This window comes from Centropristis striata, chromosome 9, assembly GCF_030273125.1.
Source record: "Centropristis striata isolate RG_2023a ecotype Rhode Island chromosome 9, C.striata_1.0, whole genome shotgun sequence".
NCBI lineage: Eukaryota > Metazoa > Chordata > Actinopteri > Perciformes > Serranidae > Centropristis > Centropristis striata.
In genome coordinates, this window is record NC_081525.1 from 317,511 (window position 1) to 335,010 (window position 17,500).

The window sequence follows — 17,500 nt, forward strand, 5'->3', positions numbered from 1 at the left end:
TGAGTCAGAAAAACAGAAAAATAGAAAAGAATCTCCTTCCGGCAGCAGAGGAGTGCAGACGTGTATTTGTGAGCTCTTATAAGGTTAGCAGACTACAGCAGACTACAGCAGCAAGATGCCTCCCTTTTCCGCAGATGATTACCACAAACTGTCCCAGAAGATAGCAGTACTGGAAACAAAAATTCACCGGCTCGAAGTGAATGTGGAGGTAAATGGACAGAATGGGAATGAAACTACTCTGCCGATTTCCCTTAACAGTGAAAGGGAGCAGGCTAACGGAAAGCTAACTATCACCACCAAGACGCAGCAGGAGCTGGGTGTAAATGGCAATAAACCAACAAGTCCTCCCTGGAACTCTCTTGGTGCAAAGCCAAAGCACTACAAATCACCTCCCTCAGTTTTGGGAAGACGGTTATCAGGCAGAACCCAGCACCTGGAGACTTACGATGACACCGAGTGGCCTGCACTACCATCATACAGGAATGTCGCTTCAACCCCAGTACCAAAGAGAAAGCAACCATGGACCAAGGTTACAACAAAAACGAAGAGCAAATTGCCCCAAGACACAGGAATTCTACGGAAGAACAGATTTGCTCCACTCTCCCAGAATCCTGACTCCCCGAAAGTGGCCTCATCTTCCAGCTCCAGAGAAAGGTATGAGGCTAATTCATATGCTAAAAGGCTACAGAAAGAGCTAACCACTGGGCCCCAAACTCTGATAGTGGGTGATGGAGCTTTGAATGAGATAAAACGCTCTTGCAGCAAGAACACCAAAGTACTCTGTTTTACCAACGACATGGTGTCTGATATCTCAAAGAAGATCCTGAACATTGCTGCTGAGCATCCAACAGCTAATGCTCTCATCATACACACAGGAGCCCTTGATGTTGTGAAGCAACAATCAGAGGTATTAAAGCAAGACTTCACTGATCTGATTAACAAAGTTCAATGTTTAAATACTGAGGTGTTTTTCAGTGGACCACTACCAGGAGTTCGGCAAGGGGATGAGAGATTCAGCAGGCTGATGATGCTAAACAGATGGCTCAAAGATATGTGTGCCGCCCAATCAATGAACTTTATTGACAATTTCAACATCTTTTGGGGACGCAGGCACCTCTTTAAGGCAGATGGATTTCGCCTTAACAAGGCAGGAGTGCAGTTGCTAAGCTCCAACATTTTTTATCATTTGCGTCACACACAAGCAGCCTGTGTCAAGGACATGAGGCAAGACGTTCCCAAACAACGGATAAGACGTCGCTCTGGTGAGGGCGCTATGATAAGGACTGACCATGGAGGACAGCAGAGTCTGAGAGAGCCGCCAGCATCATCATCCTCTCCCCAAAAATTGGAGTCGCCACCAGCCCCAACAGCCCAACGAGGGGAGTTTCACCGAGTCACGGCAGGAGACACCCAACCCTTACCCCCCCAGATCCCACCCAGCCCCCAACCCTCACCCCCCCAGACTCCACCCAGCCCCCAACCCTCACCCCCCCAGACTCCACCCAGCCCCCAACCCTCACCCTCCCAGACTCCGCCCAGCCCCCAATCCTCACCCCCCCAGACCCCACCCAGCCTCCAACTCTCTCCATGCAGCCAGGACTCCCCACTTCTGGATTTCACGGACAGGATGAAGAGCCTTGTCAAGATTGGAATCCAGCTAACACCTCGCCAAAATCCTTTATTTACCCCCCTTAACCTCCCACATCCAGCCCCTCCCACTCCACCACCTCGGAAAGAACGCTCAACCAAAAGTCACCGCCCTCCCCCACCCCCTCTAAATCGACATACCTGTGAATCTCTAAATGACCCTATCTGTGAGTCTGACTGATATGTGCCGGGTCCAGACTCTGATATCAATATCAAGATTGCTCTGTTCCAGCAGCAGTCAGGGCCCCATGGAGTTCAGTCAGCTTTCTCAATCCCTGTGATAATAAGTAACAGAAAAGGGATCAAACTGGTGAGAAATAAAAAGAGTTCAATTAACTCTGCCAATCTACTGAGTATAGCATGTCATCCTCCAAACTCACCAGCGTCTGCTGTTAAGGTTTTACATTTAGCTCTTTTAAATATCAGATCTCTGCTTGGCAAATCTTTCTTAATCAATGATTTTATTCACAAGCACAACCTTGATTTTATGTTTTTAACTGAAACTTGGTTAAGTCAGGATAATAGTGCAGCAGTTCTTATTGAGTCAACCCCCCCAAATTTTAGTTTCTTCAGTGAAGCAAGAGTACATAAGAGAGGAGGTGGAGTTGCCACCCTGTTCAAGGACAGCTTCCAATGCAAAAACATGTCTTATGGTCAGTTTGACTCCTTTGAATATGTTGCCATTCAGTCAAAATCACCCTATAGAGCAATCTATTTGACCATCTACAGACCCCCCAAATATGATGCAAGGTTTTTTGATGACTTTGCCAAACTACTGTCTGTTGTGTGCATAGATTTTGACTGTGTTGTTTTAGTAGGTGATTTTAACATTCATGTTGATAATCCTGAAGATGGGTGTGCTAAAGAACTTTTAAATATTCTGGATAACTTTGGGCTTTCTCAGCATGTCACAGATCCAACACATAACAGAGGACACATATTAGATCTAATTATTACCAAAGGTCTTAATATCTCTGAGGTTGTGGTCAATGATGTTGCTCTTTCTGATCACTACTGTGTTTTGTTTAAAATGACCACCCTTGCCAATCCAACAAAAGGTGAAGCAGAGGTAATCAGGAAGCGCTATATAAATGAAAACACTTGTGCATTATTCACCCAGGATTTTACACCATCACCAACCCTGCCCTCAGCTCCAGTTGATGACCTTGTTAACAGTTTTAGTTCCAATGTTATGGCTGTTATCGACTCTATCGCCCCAATTAAGACCAAAGTTCTGTCGGGGAGGAAAAAGTCACCCTGGAGAAACGCCAAACTAGTTAAAGTGCAGAAAAAAGTATGTAGACAAGCTGAACGCAGGTGGCGAAAGAACAAACTCCAAGTATATTACGATATTTATAAAGAGGGTCTTCGCAACTATAATCAAGAACTGAAGAATGCAAGGCAGTCATATTTTTCAGAGATTATCAATAGAAACAGTAATAATGCCCGCACACTTTTTTCTGTAGTAGACAGACTGACAAATCCCACAGCATCAGTCCCTCCTGAGCTGCTGTCTAGCAAGTCATGCAATGACTTTGCAGCCTTCTTCACAAACAAAATATTACAGATAAGACAAGCAGTATGCAGCTCCAGCTCAGGAATGATAACACTGGTGCCTTCCCATCCTCTAGTCAAGCTAGGACATTTTAGCCTCCTAGATTACACAACGCTCACGGAAACGGTTTCAAAATTAAAGCCCACAACCTGCTGCCTTGATATTCTGCCTTCAAACTTTTTTAAAACTGTTTTCAACTGCATAGCTCCAGATGTACTGCAGATAATAAATTCTTCTCTCCAAGCAGGACAGTTTCCACAGACTTTGAAAACTGCAGTAATAAAACCTCTCCTAAAAAAATCTAATCTGGATTCCACAACAATTAGTAACTATAGGCCAATATCAAATCTGCCATTTCTGGGGAAAATCATTGAAAAGGTTGTTTTTGAGCAAATTCATGCTTTTATGATGCAAAATAATCTTTTTAACACATTTCAGTCTGGATTTCGGCGACACCACAGCACTGAGACTGTACTTATCAAAGTCTTAAATGATATTAATCTGAACACTGATGCAGGCAAATCCTCTGTCCTGGTTTTACTGGATCTCAGTGCTGCATTTGACACAGTTGATCATAACATACTAGTCAGCAGACTGGAACAGTGGGTGGGGCTCACTGGCACTGTGCTACAATGGTTCAAATCTTACTTACAAGATAGGGACTTTTTTGTGTCAATTGGAAACCATGAGTCTGAGCGAACTAAGATCACATGTGGGGTTCCTCAAGGGTCCATTCTCGGGCCGCTTCTATTCAACATCTATATGCTACCGCTAGCTCAGATTATGGAACATCACAACATCTCCTACCATACTTATGCCGATGACACACAACTCTACATTTCAGTGTCCTCACACGACTACAGTCCCCTACTCTCATTGAGTAACTGTATTCATCAAATCAATGAGTGGATGTGCCAGAACTTTCTCCAGCTAAATGCAGAGAAGACAGAGGTGATCATTTTCGGCCCTAAAAATGAAAGATCTAAGATCAGCGCTCACCTTGGCTCTATGTCATTGACAGCTACAAATCAAGCCAGAAATCTTGGTGTAATTATTGACTCAGACCTGAACTTTAACAGCCATCTAAAGCTTATCACTAAATCTGCCTATTACCACCTGAAAAACACAGCTAGAATTAAGGGTCTTCTGTCCAAACAAGACATGGAAAAACTTATCCATGCATTTATTTTTAGTAGGTTGGATTACTGCAATGGCATCTTCACAGGTCTTAACAAAAAATCAATCAGGCAGCTGCAGCTGATCCAGAACGCTGCCGCCAGAGTCCTCACAAACACCAGGAAACTGGACCATATTACACCGGTCCTTAAATCACTACACTGGCTTCCTGTGAGTCAGAGGATAGATTTTAAAATCTTACTGCTGGTCTACAAAGCTCTGAATGGTCTCGGACCAAATTACATGCTTGATCTGCTCCCTCTCTACGAAGCATCCAGACCCCTTAGGTCATCTGGAACTGGCTTGTTGCGTGTCCCAAAAACAAGAACTAAGCGGGGTGAGGCAGCTTTCAGTTATTATGCTCCTCACCTGTGGAACAAACTACCTGTAGATCTGAGGTCTGCCCAAACGGTCAGCTCCTTTAAATCAGGACTAAAAACACTATTGTTTACTGAAGCGTACTCTTAACTTTAACACTTATCTGCTCTACTCTACTGCCCTTACTTTTTAACTACACAATGTTTGACTTGTGCTTTTTATTATTTTATCTCTTTTTTTTTTATCCTGCTGTATCTTCCCTGTTTTAATTGACTGTTTTTATTGTTTTCAATTGTGTCTTGCTGTTTTTAATGTGTATGTAAAGCACTTTGAATTACCTTGTGTTGAATTGTGCTATACAAATAAACTTGCCTTGCCTTGCCTTGCCAAGAAAAGTCAGAAACACTGAAAAAAATAGTCAGAAAAACAGAAAAAAATTTGTCAGAAAAATAGAAAAAAATAGTCAGAAAAGCAGAAAAAATTAGTCAGAAAAACAGAAAAAATGAGACAGAAAAACAGAAAAAAATTGTCCTTAAAATAATAAATGAACTCTTAAAACCAGATAAAGTAAAGCTGCCAGCAGTGATGAACTGGCCCGAGCAGAGTGACCTGATGATTATTTGGTTCTTACCAAGATAAAAAAACTTTAGATTTAGATTCTTGTCAAGGTAAATTATCTGTCCATGCAGCAGATCATTTCCCTCAGATTTACTGTTTGATCTGGTTTTAGACCTTTAGATTTACTGTTTGATCTGGTTTTAGACCTTTAGATTTACTGTTTGATCTGGTTTTAGACCTTTAGATTTACTGTTTGATCTGGTTTTAGACCTTTAGATTTACTGTTTGATCTGGTTTTAGACCTTTAGATTTACTGTTTGATCTGGTTTTAGACCTTTAGATTTACTGTTTGATCTGGTTTTAGACCTTTAGATTTACTGTTTTATCTGGTTTTAGACCTTTAGATTTACTGTTTGATCTGGTTTGAGACCTTTAGATTTACTGTTTGATCTGGTTTTAGACCTTTAGATTAACTGTTTGATCTGGTTTTAGACCTTTAGATTTACTGTTTGATCTGGTTTGAGACCTTTAGATTTACTGTTTTATCTGGTTTTAGACCTTTAGATTTACTGTTTGATCTGGTTTTAGACCTTTAGATTTACTGTTTGATCTGGTTTGAGACCTTTAGATTTACTGTTTGATCTGGTTTTAGACCTTTAGATTTACTGTTTGATCTGGTTTTAGACCTTTAGATTTACTGTTTGATCTGGTTTGAGACCTTTAGATTTACTGTTTGATCTGGTTTGAGACCTTTAGATTTACTGTTTGATCTGGTTTTAGACCTTTAGATTTACTGTTTGATCTGGTTTTTAGACCTTTAGATTTACTGTTTGATCTGGTTTTAGACCTTTAGATTTACTGTTTGATCTGGTTTTAGACCTTTAGATTTACTGTTTGATCTGGTTTTAGACCTTTAGATTTACTGTTTGATCTGGTTTGAGACCTTTAGATTTACTGTTTGATCTGGTTTTAGACCTTTAGATTTACTGTTTGATCTGGTTTTAGACCTTTAGATTTACTGTTTGATCTGGTTTTAGACCTTTAGATTTACTGTTTGATCTGGTTTTAGACCTTTAGATTTACTGTTTGATCTGGTTTTAGACCTTTAGATTTACTGTTTGATCTGGTTTTAGACCTTTAGATTTACTGTTTGATCTGGTTTTAGACCTTTAGATTTACTGTTTGATCTGGTTTTAGACCTTTAGATTTACTGTTTGATCTGGTTTTAGACCTTTAGATTTACTGTTTGATCTGGTTTTAGACCTTTAGATTTACTGTTTGATCTGGTTTTTAGACCTTTAGATTTACTGTTTGATCTGGTTTTAGACCTTTAGATTTACTGTTTGATCTGGTTTTAGACCTTTAGATTTACTGTTTGATCTGGTTTTTAGACCTTTAGATTTACTGTTTGATCTGGTTTTAGACCTTTAGATTTACTGTTTGATCTGGTTTTAGACCTTTAGATTTACTGTTTGATCTGGTTTTAGACCTTTAGATTTACTGTTTGATCTGGTTTTAGACCTTTAGATTTACTGTTTGATCTGGTTTGAGACCTTTAGATTTACTGTTTGATCTGGTTTGAGACCTTTAGATTTACTGTTTGATCTGGTTTTAGACCTTTAGATTTACTGTTTGATCTGGTTTTAGACCTTTAGATTTACTGTTTGATCTGGTTTGAGACCTTTAGATTTACTGTTTGATCTGGTTTGAGACCTTTAGATTTACTGTTTGATCTGGTTTGAGACCTTTAGATTTACTGTTTGATCTGGTTTTAGACCTTTAGATTTACTGTTTGATCTGGTTTTTAGACCTTTAGATTTACTGTTTGATCTGGTTTTAGACCTTTAGATTTACTGTTTGATCTGGTTTTAGACCTTTAGATTTACTGTTTGATCTGGTTTTAGACCTTTAGATTTACTGTTTGATCTGGTTTGAGACCTTTAGATTTACTGTTTGATCTGGTTTTAGACCTTTAGATTTACTGTTTGATCTGGTTTTAGACCTTTAGATTTACTGTTTGATCTGGTTTTAGACCTTTAGATTTACTGTTTGATCTGGTTTTAGACCTTTAGATTTACTGTTTGATCTGGTTTTAGACCTTTAGATTTACTGTTTGATCTGGTTTTAGACCTTTAGATTTACTGTTTGATCTGGTTTTAGACCTTTAGATTTACTGTTTGATCTGGTTTTAGACCTTTAGATTTACTGTTTGATCTGGTTTTAGACCTTTAGATTTACTGTTTGATCTGGTTTTAGACCTTTAGATTTACTGTTTGATCTGGTTTTAGACCTTTAGATTTACTGTTTGATCTGGTTTTAGACCTTTAGATTTACTGTTTGATCTGGTTTGAGACCTTTAGATTTACTGTTTGATCTGGTTTGAGACCTTTAGATTTACTGTTTGATCTGGTTTGAGACCTTTAGATTTACTGTTTGATCTGGTTTTAGACCTTTAGATTTACTGTTTGATCTGGTTTTAGACCTTTAGATTTACTGTTTTATCTGGTTTTAGACCTTTAGATTTACTGTTTGATCTGGTTTTAGACCTTTAGATTTACTGTTTGATCTGGTTTTAGACCTTTAGATTTACTGTTTTATCTGGTTTTTAGACCTTTAGATTTACTGTTTGATCTGGTTTTAGACCTTTAGATTTACTGTTTGATCTGGTTTTATTGATATTGGAAATATTTAATAATGATAACTTAAGTGGTCATTCATTAAAAACGTTTTGTCACTTCTCAGGACGTTGAAGTAATTAAAGCCAGTCTTTATGTGATCTGTGGATCAAACTGAGTCAGGTAGAGAACATGAGGAGGATCAGGTGTTAATATAAGTTATTTAATGTGAGGTCAGGGAGCAGTGAGGAGGTGAGAGTGGATCCTGCTGCAGCTCTAACAGCTCTAACAGACTTCCTGCTGCTGCTGCTTGGTTTGTGGTTTCACCATCTGAAATAATAAAGTTGTCATCTGTCAGAGGGAGAGGGGGGACCGGAGGACAGATTAAAGATCTGCCTCCACTCTGGCCAGCTACCGCTACATACAGCTACTGGAGCTGGAGCTGAGATTGAAGAGCTGCTCAGTCACCTCGTGACCAGCATCACAACACACACACACACACACACACACACACACACACACACACACAAAACACCATTATTACAGTTAACCAAAAATAACCAAAACTAGAATTGAAAAAACATTTTCGTTAACTGAAATATAATAAAAACGAGAGTTTTTCTAAAAATGTTAACTAATTTAACCCATTTAGGCCTAAACTGCCTGTAAAACTCTGATTGGTGATTTTAAAATCAGTTTCTCTGTAAATCCAACAGAAGTGTCAACTCTTCTACTAAATAATAGATTTTTCAGCCTCTGTAGCAGATAGAAATGAAATTCATAAAGTATCTGAGAGCTTATAGCTGTTATATCTGAGCTCCCTCCGCTATAGTCGTCTTCACCATGATTTATAAGCTCTGGGAAAGTCCCATGATGCATTGGGACACTCCCACATGGATTCTCATTTTGTGTCTTTTTGTGTCTTTTTTTGGGGGGGTTTTACAAATTTTGTGCCTTTTTTAGTAATTTTGTGTCTTTTTTGGTCAGTTTGTGTCATTTTTTAGTAATTTTGTTTCTTTTTGTGTCATTTTTTAGTAATTTTGTTTCTTTTTGTGTCATTTTTTAGTCATCTTGTTTCTTTTTGTGTCTTTTTTTAGTCATTTTGTTTCTTTTGTGTCATTTTTTAGTCATTTTGTTTCTTTTTGTGTCATTTTTTAGTCATTTTGTTTCTTTTTGTGTCTTTTTTTTAGTCATTTTGTTTCTTTTTGTGTCATTTTTTTAGTCATTTTGTTTCTTTTTGTGTCTTTTTTTGGTCATTTTGTTTCTTCTTGTGTCATTTTTTAGTCATTTTGTTTCTTTTTGTGTCTTTTTTTGGTCATTTTGTCTTTTTTTGTTGATGATTTCAAAATTCTGGAAAAGTCCCATGATGCATTGGGACACTCCCACATGTATTCTGATGCATTTCATTGGCCAAGAGACCGAAAATAGGTGGAAAAAACTACAAATACTACAAAACCACGTATCCTCTTTAATGGTAGAATAACACAACAGCCCCAACAGGTTTAATGGTAGAAATGTGGTAATGATTTCCCGCCTCAAATGGGTTAAACTGTATTTTGTGGTTACAAAACGAACTTAAACTAAAAAATTATATAAAATCTATCACTATAAAATGATAGTGAAAAGCCAGAGTTTTTCCTGCTTTGTGGGTTAAATTACCGTAATGACTCCATGTTCCTGGAAAGAGAAACTTCTCAGCTTAGTTATTAGTTATTATGGTAAAACTAACTGAAAATCACAAACAAACTAATGAAAAATCCAAAACTATTATAACCTTGGTGAATACGTGTGTGTGTGTGTGTGTGTGTGTGTGTGTGTGTGTGTTATTGTCTGTTAGATCAGATTCACTAACAGCTTTACATGTTGTTTGTTTATCACAATGAACAAACACAAACAATATGAAATAAATAATATAAGATCAATAATTTATTATCTCTAATGTCAATAATCTATTACCTGTTATTTACCCATTGATCAACCAATCAGCTGCTGTGTTTCCTCTACAGGTGTGGTCCGCTCCGTTGGCTCCGCCCACCTCTCCACTAGCCCCGCCCACCTCCGTCCCTCCAGCTCACGTCATTTAGCCAGGTGAGCTTTTACAGCAGCAGCTTCACAAATTTCACCTGCTCACCTGTTCACCTGCTCACCTGCTCTCACCTGTTCACCTACTCTCACCTGTTCACCTGTTCACCTACTCTCACCTGTTCACCTGCTCTCACCTGTTCACCTGCTCTCACCTGCTCTCACCTGTTCACCTGCTCTCACCTGTTCACCTGCTCTCACCTGTTCACCTGTTCACCTGCTCTCACCTGTTCACCTACTCTCACCTGTTCACCTGTTCACCTACTCTCACCTGTTCACCTGCTCACCTGCTCTCACCTGTTCACCTGCTCTCACCTGTTCACCTGCTCTCACCTGTTCACCTGTTCACCTACTCTCACCTGTTCACCTACTCTCACCTGTTCACCTGCTCTCACCTGTTCACCTGTTCACCTGCTCTCACCTGTTCACCTACTCTCACCTGTTCACCTACTCTCACCTGTTCACCTGCTCTCACCTGTTCACCTGTTCACCTGCTCTCACCTGTTCACCTGTTCACCTGCTCTCACCTGTTCACCTGCTCTCACCTGTTCACCTGCTCTCACCTGTTCACCTGTTCACCTGCTCTCACCTGTTCACCTACTCTCACCTGTTCACCTGTTCACCTACTCTCACCTGTTCACCTGCTCACCTGGTCTGACCTGTTCACCTGTTCACCTACTCTCACCTGTTCACCTGTTCACCTACTCTCACCTGTTCACCTGCTCTCACCTGATCACCTACTCGTTCAAACATATGTTATCTATCTGTTATTGACCTGTTATTGATCTGTTAATATTATTTTATTGACTTGTTATTAATCTGTTATTGATCTGTTATTAATCTGTTATTAATCTGTTATTAATCTGTTATTGATCTGTTAATGATCTGTTATTAATCTGTTATTAATCTGTTATTGATCTGTTATTGATGTATTATTAATCTGTCATTAATCTGTTATTGACCTGTTATTGATGTGTTATTGATCTGTTATTGATGTATTATTAATCTGTTATTAATCTGTTATTGACCTTTTATTGATGTGTTATTGATCTGTTATTGATGTATTATTAATCTGTTAATATTTTGTTATTGATCTGTTATTGACCTGTTATTGACCTGTTATTAATCTGTTATTGACCTGTTATTGACCTGTTATTGACCTGTTATTGATGTGTTATTGATCAGCCGTGCGGTGCAGCGGAGCCTGGCCATCATCAGACAGGCTCGTCACAAGAAGCAGCAGAAGCAGTTCTGCATGTACTACAACCGCTTCGGCAGGTGTAACCGTGGCAACAGCTGTCCCTTCATCCACGACCCGGACAAGGTGGCAGTCTGCACCAGGTAACACACACACACACACACACACACACACACACACAGTAACACACCTGAGCTGAGGGGTCAGGGGTCAGAGTTGTGGTCCTCAGTAATGTGTGTTACCTGTATCAGGTGTCTGGTTACAGTCGTCTGTGTTGATTACTGAGTACTTTAATTACTTCAGATTTCCCTTTTAATCAAGACATAAAATAACCTTCTTAAATATGAAACCAGTAAGAGTTGACAGGAACATTTCCTCCGTTCTTTACATCTGTTTTCATCATCTGGTTCTGATCCATGTTGGTGATCTGGTATCAGAGTGAAGTTAGAGTTTCTCTGGAGGATCATTACAGCAGCAGCTCCTCTCACTGACTCACCTCTCTGTTGTCTGTGTGGTTTGTGTTGTCTGTGTTGGTTTGTGTTGTTTGTGTTGTTTGTGTTGTTTGTGTTGTTTGTGTTGTTTGTGTGGTTTGTGTTGTTTGTGTGCAGGTTCCTGCGGGGGACGTGTAAGCAGGCGGACGGGACCTGCCCGTTCTCCCATAAGGTGGCCAAGGAGAAGGTGAGTCCCTCTATGGGTTCCATACGAGGGTTTTATGGGCTTCAGAGCAGCCAGGAACAGCCTGCAGCTATAAGATAACACTCATCCTGATCTGTTACAGTCCTGGCACAGCTCCTGTTTCCATGACAGGAGAGAGAGACACTGACCTGATGAGGGGTCAGACTGGACGGTAGGGTCTGGAGGCTAGGGTCTGGAGGGTAGGGTCTAGAGGGTAGGGTCTGGAGGGTTGGGTCTGGAGCCTGGAGGGTAGGGTCTGGAGGGTAGGGTCTGGAGGGTAGGGTCTGGAGGGTAGGGTCAGGAGGGTAGGGTCAGGAGGGTAGGGTCTAGAGGGTAGGGTCTGGAGCCTGGAGGGTAGGGTCTGGAGGGTAGGGTCTGGAGGGTAGGGTCTGGAGGGTAGGGTCTGGAGGGTAGGGTCAGGAGGGTAGGGTCAGGAGGGTAGGGTCTGGAGGGTAGGGTCAGGAGGGTAGGGTCAGGAGGGTAGGGTCTGGAGGGTTGGGTCTGGAGCCTGGAGGGTAGGGTCTGTCAATAAATATACAACAACGATGCAACAACGATACAACAACTATACAACAACTATACAATAGATATACAACAATGATACAACAACGATACAACAATGATACAATAGATATACAACAATGATACAACAACGATACAACAATGATACAACAACGATACAACAATGATACAATAGATATACAACAATGATACAACAACGATACAACAATGATACAACAACGATACAACAATGATACAATAGATATACAACAATGATACAACAATGATACAACAATGATACAACAACGATACAAAAACTATACAACAACTGTACAATAGATATACAACAATGATACAACATCGATGCAACAATGATACAATAGATATACAACAATGATACAACAATGATGCAATAGATATACAACAATGATACAACAACGATACAACAACTATACAACAACGATACAGTAGATATACAACAATGATACAACACCTATACAACAACTATACAACAACGATGCAACAACTTTACAACAACTATACAACAACAACAACGATACAACAACGATACAGCAACTATACAATAGATATACAACAACAATACAACAACTATCCAACAAATATACAACAATACATCAACAAATATACAATAAATTATCAACAACTATACAACGACAAATATACAACAACTATACAATCAATATAGCACAACAATACAACGACTATACAACAACGATACAAAAATATACAATAAATAAACGACAACAATACAATAAATATACAACAACTATACAACAAGTATACATAAAATATACAGCCAATATAGGACAACAATACAAAAAATATACAAAAAAAAAGGAAAGCTGTTTTTTTTTTAGTTTTCTCCGTTCAGACAAACAACAGGTGCTCTGCTTCACTTTCACCACACACACACACACACACATACTCACACACAGACACACACAATGTTGTGCACCTGTGTTGTGTGTCAGGCTGTGGGTGCTGAGAGCCCAGCTGTCCCCCCCCCTTCCCCCCCCTGGACCTTTGGCCCGTCCCCCCAACAGGAGAGTCCTGCTCTGGTATCATGTGGACCCTTAAACAGGCCTGTGTGTGTGTGTGTGTGTGTGTGTGTGTGTGTGTGTGTGTGTGTGTGTGTGTGTGTTCTGAACCTGATCCTGGTTCTAGTGTGTATCAGTGAGCCAGAATCTTAAATCACCCCCCCCCCACTACCACAAATTCCTAGAAACCAGACACCCCGACCGAGTCCCCCCCCCCACACACACACACCTGAGCCGGCCCCCCCCAGCACATAAACACGTCCCTGCTGGACTCTCTGCAGCCTGGATAAATATTTCTGTAGCAGTTAATTAGGTAGACCTGATCCACCAGAGGAGGGTCCCTCTGACCCCCCCCCACCCCCCCTCGGAGGTATATTTAGAGCGGCATCCACCAGACCCCCCCCCACACACACGCACACACACTGAAACAGACACACTCTGTTGCTGTCAACTGTAATTAAGGTCCTTTAGCTGCTCAGAGTGACAGACTGCTGGCTCTGTTCTCCACTGTACTCTCTCTACCTCCACCTCTCTCTCTCTCTACCTAGCAATAAAACAACATAGAAACATTTCATATATATATATATAGATATAGATATAGATATATATACATATATGTGGGTCATTTCAGAATTGCGGGTACATTTCGCGTCTCCCAGGAAAACCTTTGATTATTTCCCCCTAAAAAAGTATTTACTGGATCTGTTTTAAATAATATTGCTAATTATATTGAATGTTCCCCAATAATAATGATTGGTGTGTATTTTAGGCACAGTTTATATGTAAAATATTCATTAAATGATTCCTACCCACCAATTATTGGCTGTCTTCAGCTTGTGATTCACATGTTCATATTGAATTAACATAAAATAATTCATTAAAATTAGCAGTTTTTTTGTGCTAATTCTATAAATACTTATACTTACAGTTGCACAGAGTATTTATTTTCTGTAATACATGGGATTTCAACATTAAAAATATATATTTTTTATCTGTCCCTATGATCCGGTCAACTCTGTTATCGCCGTTATAAAACCACATAAAAAAACCCTACAGCATTCAAATAAAAACATGTGACCTGCACCCAGTGATGTCACTTCCTCTTGCAGAGAAGATTTGGAGGGAACTATGGGATGTTAACTTTCTCTCTCATTAACTTGTACAAAATGTTGAGAATACACCAACAGTAGATTAATTAAATGTCAAATCTGTTACTAGGATATTCTAGTGAATCTGTCAGTCATTTTTTTTAAAACAATTATATGATGAAAATTCATAATATTATGGTTTTATTCATGACATGTGGTATCTGGTTTTAAGCTAGCACGTGGAGTTAAAGCACAAAATGGTGGAAAATGTCAACTCTGTTATCGTCAACTCTGTTACATGTTTCAAAATTTTAATGATAACAGAGTGACTGTTTTTGGCCTTTTACACATAGTTTGTCAACTCTGTTATTCATGTCAACTCCATTTACATAGGCGTCAACTCTGTTTCTCACAGTTTTATTTAAAAAAATGTGAATTAAATATGTTTTATTGTTGACAAACTAACCAGAAGCTGTGTCATAATTAACATTCTCACTATACATGAAATTTCAAAGCGTTTCATTAATTTTTGGAGCAATATTTAGAGAAAATCCAAACTGTCTTGGCAACTTTCCAATTAAATGTGTCAATGATTTTACTCCTGAAAAAAGAATCTTTATCTTAGAAAATTTAAAGTTGAATTAGCTGATGTAAAGACAAAAGTTCTCTTAGGAAAGACATGGTTTTAAAATGTATTACATTTGAGTACTAGACATATTTACCCTAATTTGTCTGCAACAGAGTTGACTGATTTTACTGTCATTACGATGATTTTCAGATTAAATATTTTAAATCTTACATGTTTAAGCTTGGCAAATGCTGGAAGTGTTAAATTTAAAGTATTCTCTATGGGAATTAAAAAGGTTTTATGGAAAAAAATGAAATAAAATTCTTAATTTTTCTAAACTTCAAATGTACCCGCAATTCTGAAATGGGCCATATATATATATGTGTGTGTGTATATATATATGTATATATATATATATATATATATATATATATATATATATATACGTATATACATGCTTCCGTTGGTCCAGAGAACTTGTTTCCAGTCATCTTAGGTCCAGTATTTCCATGCTGCTGCCCTCTCATATCTGTCTTTTTGTTCTTTGGATGAAGTAGTGTTTATTTCCAGATTCAACCCTTCAGACCATCTTTCTCAAACATCTTCTCACAGTATCAGAGATCTGGGTGACGGATGGTTTTGACCTTGTCGTGGGGATTTCTTCCCTTATTTGTCTTGCTTTTTTTTCCCCATTCTCTCTTCCTGGAGGCCCTGATGTGTTTATCCTCTGTTAACTCTTAGTTTCTAACAGGTTGAGGCTTCACACTGTAAACCTGATCTGATTCTGATGTGTTTTCAGGAAGAAAACTCAGAACCAAAAGTGACAATGATGAACAAAATCATTATTTATTTACAGAAGAACGGCATATTCAAACCCTCATATCTGTGTGTGTGTGTGTGTGTGTGTGTGTGTGTGTGTGTGTGTGTGTGTAGATGCCGGTGTGTTCGTACTTCCTGAAGGGAATCTGTAACAACAGTGAGTGTCCCTACAGTCACGTCTACGTGTCCCGCAAAGCTGAAGTGTGTGAGGACTTCATCAGAGGCTACTGTCCCCAGGGGGAGAAGGTACACACACACACTCACACACACACACACACACACACACACTCACACACACACACACACACACACACACACTCACACACACACACACACACACACACACAAACTATGAGGGGTATTTTATGCCAGCACACTATCCTTAAACGCCTTAAACGCCTTAAACGCGTCGCCTAATGATAGCAAGGGTGAAAGGGATAATTAAAATAATTTCAGCTACTTAAAAATAGTAATAGTAAAGTGCGACGCTCACAGCCAGTTCCCAGCTTCGCGCGCGGACATACAGTTCATTATGCATCAGCTGTAATTAGGTAGGTTTACCTGCCTGCAGACGCCATAATATCTGTCATCGCTGAATATTAAGTAGCCATGCGGACCTATCTAATGAATATTAAGTAGCCATGCGGACCTATCCAATGAATATTAGCCATGTGGACAGCAGTCTCTTCACAACATGATTCCATCGGACCTTATATCTACACTGTTTAACCCAATTCGGCACTTATGCACAGTCCCATTATGTTTTACAGACATTTGTAGTCAACTAATAAGGTAAAACATTTTGTTTATGCTGGATTTTTCTGACTTTCACTCCTAAAACAGGCTAATTAAGCATTAGGTTTTGGCCGGAAAAACTTTAAGTTTATCTGGTACGTACGAGATAGTCTTTCTCTTCATCTATAAGTTCTGCTTTCTTATAAACAATCCCGTGTGAACCTGAGACTATGTGTCAGTGGCGAAGGCAGAAATAATAAAACACTGCCTATAACACAAACTCTCCCAACAGAGCTCTATAAAGGCTGTACACAATACAACAGTAAAGACAAAACATGCGTATCGGCTCTATCGTACGGCACAATAAATCATTTTATTGCACAAAGTGCCGACTACAGATGAACCCAAACAGTAGATAAGGTGTTAAGGAACAGCACAACATCAGACAGAATCCTCACATTAACGGCGATTGTTGTTTCAGTACCACGGACAGCTCATGCGTAACAGAAACTGGGCAGATCATAGCCTATGGCAACCAGTTAGTGTGGAAACCAGTAAGGACACACCGGCCTTTAGACTTCCTGTTGTCCCACGCCAGTGTTTACTGGTACTGTTTACTGGTACTGTTTAAGGCTGAGCTGCCTGCCGTTGGGAGAAATAAAGCACGACGTGGTCCGAGCCGCAAATATAACGACCACCAGTGTCCGACTGGTCCCTCCTCCGCCCTACATCATCATCATCATCATCATCATCATCATCATCATCATCATCAACAACACAATGCAGAGTTGCCGGGTTGCAAATACAATTATACATTTATTTCCTTTCTTACATAATTGTTTATATTTTTTGTAACAAAATATGTTTTTATCAGACTATGATGGCGAATTTTGAGTTTAACAGCCGC

General features: G+C 39.4%; 1 protein-coding gene across 1 annotated transcript in view; it reads left to right on the forward strand.

Moving 5' to 3' along the window:
- zc3h3 (zinc finger CCCH-type containing 3) overlaps positions 1–17,500 on the forward strand; it is an 80,310-nt gene that overhangs the window by 54,989 nt on the left and 7,821 nt on the right. The window contains exons 7-10 of the mRNA XM_059341154.1: positions 9,876–9,957; positions 11,137–11,292; positions 11,758–11,827; positions 15,973–16,104. Of these exons, the coding sequence (XP_059197137.1) occupies positions 9,876–9,957; positions 11,137–11,292; positions 11,758–11,827; positions 15,973–16,104 (440 nt within the window). The remainder of the gene's footprint in view (positions 1–9,875; positions 9,958–11,136; positions 11,293–11,757; positions 11,828–15,972; positions 16,105–17,500) is intronic.